This window comes from Triticum aestivum, chromosome 2A (genome assembly GCF_018294505.1).
Source record: "Triticum aestivum cultivar Chinese Spring chromosome 2A, IWGSC CS RefSeq v2.1, whole genome shotgun sequence".
Taxonomy (NCBI): Eukaryota; Viridiplantae; Streptophyta; class Magnoliopsida; order Poales; family Poaceae; genus Triticum; species Triticum aestivum.
In genome coordinates this window covers 519874467-519881260 of record NC_057797.1, presented here as the reverse complement: position 1 = coordinate 519881260, position 6794 = coordinate 519874467, and the positions used below count along the sequence as shown (strand labels likewise).

Below are 6794 nucleotides of genomic sequence, written 5' to 3'. Positions count from 1 at the left end.
ATTTATATAATCACGTCTTAACCATATCACATCACGACAATGCCCTGCAAAAACAAGTTAGACGTCCTCTACTTTGTTGTTGCAAGTTTTACGTGGCTGCTACGGGCTTAGCAAGAACCGTTCTTACCTACGCATCAAAAACCACAACGCGGTATAGTGGTTGCTTTTTGATCCTTAGAAAGAACCCTGTTCATTGAATCCGATTCAACTAAAGTTGGAGAAACTGACACCCGCCAGCCACCTGTGTGCAAAGCACGTCGTTAGAACCAGTCTCATGAACGCGGTCATGTAATGTCGGTCCGGGCCGCTTCATCCAACAATACCGCCGAATCAAGAAACAACTAGTGACGGCAAGCAATATGTATATACACACGCCCAAAACTCCTTTGTGTTCTACTCGTGCATATAACATCTACGCATAGACCTGGCTCGGATGCCACTGTTGGGGAATGCATTATTTCAAAAAAAAATCCTACGATCACGCAATATCTATCTAGGAGATGCATATCAATGAGTGGGAAGAGTGTGTCCACGTACTCTCGTAGACCGAAAGCGGAAGCATTAAGTAACGCGGTTGATGTAGTCGAACGTCTTCGTGATTCAACCAATCAAGCACCGAACGCACAGCACCTCCGTGATCTGCACACGTACAGCTTGATGACGTCCCTCGTACTCTTGATCCAGCTGAGGCCGAGGGAGAGTTTCGTCAGCACGACGGTGTGATGATGGTGATGATGAAGTTACTAGCGCAGGGCTTCGCCTAAGCACTGCAATGATATGACCGAGGTGTGTTTCTGTGGAGGGGGGCACCGCACACGGCTAAGAGAAACTTTGGTGTGCCTTCGGGGTGCCCCCTCCCACGTATATAAAGCGGGAGGGAGGATGAGGCCGGCCAAGGGGAGGAGGCGCGCCAAGGGGGGCAATCCTACTCCAAGTAGGATTCGGCCCCCCTTTCCTAATCCAACTAGGAGAAAGGGGGAAGGAGAGGGAGGAGAGAAGGAAAGGGGGGCCGCCCCCTAGTCCAATTCGGTTTGGGTTAGGGGAGGCGTGCGCCACCTCTTGGCCTTCCTCCTCTCTTCCACTACTAGGCCCATGAGGCCCAATAACCCCCCGAGGGGTTCCGGTAACCCCCGGTACTCTGGTAAATACTCGATACACCTCGGAACCATTCTGGTGTCCGAATATAGTCATCCAATATATCAATCTTTATGTCTCGACCATTTCGAGACTCCTCATCATGTCCATGATCTCATCCGGGACTCCGAACTATCTTCGGTACATCAAAACACATAAACTCGCAATACCGATCGTCATCGAACGTTAAGCGTGCGGACCCTACGGGTTCGAGAACTATGTAGACATGACCGAGACTCATCTCTGGTCAATAACCAATAGTGGAACCTGGATGCTCATATTGGCTCCTACATATTCTATGAAGATCTTTATCGGTCAAACCGCATAACAACATACGTTGTTCCCTTTGTCATCGGTATGTTACTTGCCCGAGATTCGATCGTCGGTATCATCATACTTAGTTCAATCTCATTACCGGCAAGTCTCTTTACTTGTTCCGTAATGCAACATCCCGCAACTAACTCATTAGTCACATTGCTTGCAAGGCTTATAGTGATGTGCATTACCGAGAGGGCCCAGAGATACCTCTCCGACAATCGGAGTGACAAATCCTAATCTCGATATATGCCAACTCAACAAACACCATCGAAGACACCTGTAGAGCATCTTTATAATCAACCAGTTACGTTGTGACGTTTGATAGCACACTAAGTGTTCCTCCGGTATTCGGGAGTTGCATAATCTCATAGTCATAGGAACATGTATAAGTTATGGAGAAAGCAATAGCAATAAACTAAACGATCATAGTGCTAAGCTAACGGATGGGTCATGTCAATCACATCATTCTCTAATGATGTGATCCCGTTTATCAAATGACAACTCATGTCTATGGTTAGGAAACTTAACCATCTTTGATTAACGAGCTAGTCAAGTAGAGGCATACTAGTGACACTCTGTTTGTCTATGTATTCACACATGTACTAAGTTTCCGGTTAATACATTTCTAGCATGAATAATAAACATTTATCATGATATAAGGAAATATAAATAACAACTTTATTATTGCCTCTAGGGCACATTTCCTTCATAGACAAGTAGTGAGAACATGCAAATTCTAAAGGGACGTTTGAGATCCATTGGGGGTTGTTAAAATACTTCGGGTCTCAAAGGCCCGTGAATAAAGGGCAAGAGTGGAGGTGCAATATTTAGTCCCACCATAGAAGTGGCGGTGAGGTAATACCGACTTATATAGTGGAGTCTCCACACTTCAATAAGTGATGTGTATGAGGAGAGAAAGAGAACATCGCACACGCTCAACCTTACTTACCGGATGGGGTGAAGGCGGCTGGTGAATGGTCCACCAAAATCGGATCTATGGCCTTGCAGGAGCGCGACTTCCTTTGTCATTTTTTTGGCTTCTGGACAGTAGATTTTGGATTTGGAAACCTAGTCAGTTCAAATAGTGATTGCAACATGAGACCAGGTGGGTTCTCTTATATGACTTACTGGCTATCGCCAAATACTCACCAAAATCGAGTTAGGTTTTTTTGCCTCCTCTCGCTATTTTTGTTGCCACCGTAATCCACTTCATCCTGAATGTTGGCGTCCACTTGTGAGCGGGAGAGCGGGTATCCAAAACTTCTCACCCTTGTAATTTTGCACCAGGAGAGAGTGAATTAGGTTTTTGGAAAGCGTTGCGCGTGACTACTTACGTTAGTCACCACGGGTCATTTTCCTTCCAATTCAGGCAATGTCACGAACCGTTGTCTCCGCTGCCATCAGCTTCGTGTCACCAACATCTTCTTCAAAAACATAGCATCTACAACAGTGACATCTACTTCATCTACAAACATTTGCTACGTGCATTCTGGTCTGATCCAGTCTTTAATTATGGTTGTTGTTGTATGTGTAGTATTACTATTCACATTGTTTAATGCATCTAGTATGTTCAGCATATACATGCTAATGATTGCTTTAATCATATTTTATGTTCTGCAATTAATCATGAAATTGCCTAATTTTTTAACAACACTATTTGCAGGACATTGTGGAAGACTAGAAACGAAGCTTGCTTTGCGAAAATGTTCCCAGTGATCTAGCTGTTGTAGTCTTCAACCTATCTTATTATTTCACTAACTTGAGTATTTTACAGAAAGAACCAAGATGAAGAAGAATTGAGGAAGCATATAGACTGATCAAGACCGTGATGGCGGAGGCATACACTCAGAGTCATTGCTGGAATCCTATAATCAGAAGACTGGAGCTATGAAGTGCATAATGAACATTGTATGGTGCAGTTATTATAGTCTTGCTTCAATAAGTGTATATGAGAATTTGTTTAGATAATTGTTTGTTTGCGTGTCGTGGTCATGCTCAAACTTATGGGGCAGCTTTTTAATAGAAATCGACGAGGTGGCTCATTGTTTCGGAAAAAAAAACTGATCAATGAAAATTGCGGACAACTACAAAATATTGGTGTTGATTTTACATATATAGAGCACTTACTCTACGGGTTTGTCACACATAATACCACATATTGGTGTAATCCATTGCTGCTAGGTCTAATCCAGTGTTTTGGTATGTTGTTGTGATTTTTCATGGGTGGGTTCCGCATGTAAGTGCACACATGGCAAAGAAAACCAGTCACATCAACCACCAACTACAACTGTTAATAGCTCCTAGACCTTTGCCAAGTTGAGCAGAAATTTTCTTCGATTAGTATGAAGAAGGGGAGCAAGCAGTACACTACCCATTTGGGTATTGGCAAATCAGAGTCATAGTCATACTTCTTAGAGCGGGGTGGAGCACTGCACCTTATTGAACGGTCTAACTAAAATTGACAACATCTACCAAACCTCTAGCCCAAATGAGTTGAGACTTTCCTAGATCAATGCTAGATACATTTATGGTCCACTAAAAAAATCTTCATATTTTTCTTGAAATTAAGTTCTGTTTTCTTTAATGAAACAACTAAAAGCTCCAATATCTATCAAATCATTTGTCCAAATGAGCTACATTTGTTTTTCCAAAATAGTACTGGATATATTTGTGATTTAATGCGTTTGTTGCATTTTAAAAAATGTTAAATTTCAAGTGAAAAAATTGAATGGGACAATTATAAGTCCTCGGTTTGATCTACAGTTGATGGACCCATGGAAAATCATATCAACGTAACTAAATGCTGAATTGGACCTAGATGCAGCGGATTACACCGGCATTTGATGTTTTGTGCAACAAACCATAGAGTAGGTGTTCTGTGTAAAATCAACACCAATAATAGCGGGTGGTTTGTGCAATTTCCTTCGTGGATCAATATTAATATTATTGAAACTGTATGTGCCAAAGTTATAAATTGAAAAAGAAGTAAAACTCCCATTGAACCGGAGGGAATACAAGCCGCTGCCAGCAGCGCGATCGAAAATAGCAAAGTGCCTGAACTTTTTCCCAAAACATGAGAAGTCAGCGTTCATGGCTCCAACACCATATTTTCCGCCTCCTTTTTTATGGACTCAAAGAGAAACGACGAGAGGTAGCGCTCTCCGCAGCTGGCGAACACAACCTGCAACGAACAAGAACAAAAGACACGGTGAAAAACGAAACCACAACAAGTAGACAATCTGATGAAGCACTTGACTTGCAGTAGTAGCCTCCGCAAGTGGGGTGGCAGCATTGGAGGACTTCTTTGTTGGTGGTATTCCTTTGAGTACCGAGACGTGATTTTCAGGATGAAAACTTAACACCTGGCTTTTATTGGTTGTGCCTGGCAGTGTCCTTATTGAAGGCATTGTTTTGGAAACGCGGTCTTTCTCGAGGGTGAAAACCTACGATCTTTGATCAGGCAACGACAACGCTTCTACATTGTTATTTTTTTGGAGGCGTTGCTTTTGGAGAATCTTCTTTCTAGTCCAGGTGATGTCTTTGATGGTGGTTAGGGTGCTGCTACTGCGGGTGATTGATCACCGTGGCAGGGTCGTTTTTTTTTGCCTTTTTTTTCTTTTTTGTCTGTGTGCATCCTGAATGTTTTTATATATCTTGTCGGTGTAGAGGCTGGGTGTAATTAGTATCTTTTTGATATTAATATATTCTGCTTTTCATAAAAAAAGACAATATGATGAACCTAGAGGTAGTACGGCACTTACGACGATGAGTTTGCCTCTGTTCTCGACCCTCCGCGCCACCCTGATGGCCGCAGCCGCGGTCGCGCCCGATGACATCCCGACCTGAACAAACCATGTATCATCTTACAGAACCAGGCTTCGAGAAAGAGAAAATCACACGTAGGATGTTATATTATGAGATTTCTACTGAATTCTGGGGTTTGTTTGCTCACAAGAAGCCCTTCCTTCAGCGCGATCTGCCTCGCCATGCTCGCGGCTTCCTCGTTCGTGATCTGGCCGCTCGAGTAGATAAACGTAAGAAAAGAAAAGAAAAAAATGCAGTGGACAGTCATATCAACTTTCCAAGAGAAACGTGACAAACGGGGAACATTTTGCTCACTTGGAAGACTTCATCTAGAATGCTTACGTCCAAGACTCCAGGGACGAAACCGGCCCCGAGACCTTGGATTTTGTGCGGGCCTGGATTTGAAAACCAGTAAAAATGAGCACGCCAATAGGATTACAATTTGTACTTATAATTCTCGAAAGAAAATTACTTATCTCACCAGGTTTCCCTCCGGACAAAACGGCGCACTCTGACGGCTCCACGCCATAGATCTTCAGGTTGAAAATGCCAATACAACCACAATCAAGCCAAAAATGCATTGTAAATGGAGAAAGAAAATCGCAGACAAACATAGGCCAGTCATGCATGTCACCTGAATTTCAGGGTTCATCTCCTTGAGGTACTTCCCTGCCCCCGTAATGGTGCCCCCAGTCCCTATGCCGGCCACCAGGATATCCACTGCGCCGGCAGTCCCGCTCCAGATCTCCGGCCCCGTCGTCTCGTAATGCACCTTCGTATTTGCAGGGTTCTCGAACTGCTGGAGAACGTAGGAGTTGGGCGTCTTGGCGGCGATATCCTCCGCCCGCCGCACAACGTCGTCCATGGCGCGGAGCGGGTCGGTGAGCACCACCTCCGCGCCGAACGCCTTGAGCACCGTCCTTCTCTCCGTGCTCACCGACGACGGCATCGTCACGATCAGCTTGTACCCCTTGGCGGCCGCCATGAAGGCCAGCCCGATGCCGGTGTTGCCGCCCGTAGGCTCGATCAACACACTCTGAAAACCAAGAACAACAAAATCGGCTATGATTTTGACGATAATCTACGTACGTACGTGTGGTGTCTGCCTCTCACTGATCGGCGTTCACCTTTCCTGGAGTGATGAGACCCTTCTCCTCTGCGTCGGTGATCATGCTGTAACCAATCCTGCAAAACCAAGATTATCCCCGGAACTATCTGTACCACTGATAATCCATGCTGATTAACTGCATGCACTTGACTTACCTATCCTTGATACTGGAACATGGCCCCATGATCTCAAGCTTGGCAGCGATGCGAGCCTCGCACCCGGTTACTACCTTGTTCAGGTACACCAGGGGAGTCCTGCCAATCAACTGACATGGATCGAAAACAGAATCAGCATGTCATAATTTGCATCGCAGGTGACCTGCAAATGTATGTGGTTGTGTAGACAAGAGCTAGTTACGTACTACGGTTACATCTTTCGCGATCGTTTCGTTTGGACACCATTGCCTCATTGCTCACCTTGTGATCTACTC

At 44.6% G+C, this 6794-nt stretch overlaps 1 protein-coding gene across 1 annotated transcript; it reads right to left on the bottom strand.

The window, feature by feature from the left end:
• Positions 1–4540: 4540 nt before the first annotated feature.
• On the bottom strand, positions 4541–6563 carry LOC123185483 (cysteine synthase). Its single transcript, XM_044597358.1, has 8 exons — positions 6520–6563; positions 6384–6441; positions 5891–6292; positions 5738–5789; positions 5572–5651; positions 5405–5464; positions 5214–5294; positions 4541–4633 (listed from the first exon to the last, which is right to left on the bottom strand). Exons 1-8 carry the CDS (start codon positions 6546–6548, stop codon positions 4541–4543), a joined length of 855 nt encoding a protein of 284 aa, XP_044453293.1. The 5' UTR covers positions 6549–6563.
• Positions 6564–6794: the final 231 nt, after the last annotated feature.

Coding starts and splice junctions, on each gene's coding strand:
- LOC123185483 (XM_044597358.1), bottom strand. CDS start 6,548: ATGGGGCCATGTTCCAGTATCAAGGATAG. Junction 5,295..5,404: donor CGCTGAAGGAAGGGCTTCTT/GTGAGCAAACAA, acceptor TGGTTTGTTCAG/GTCGGGATGTCATCGGGCGC. Junction 4,634..5,213: donor ACAGAGGCAAACTCATCGTC/GTAAGTGCCGTA, acceptor TGTTCGTTGCAG/GTTGTGTTCGCCAGCTGCGG.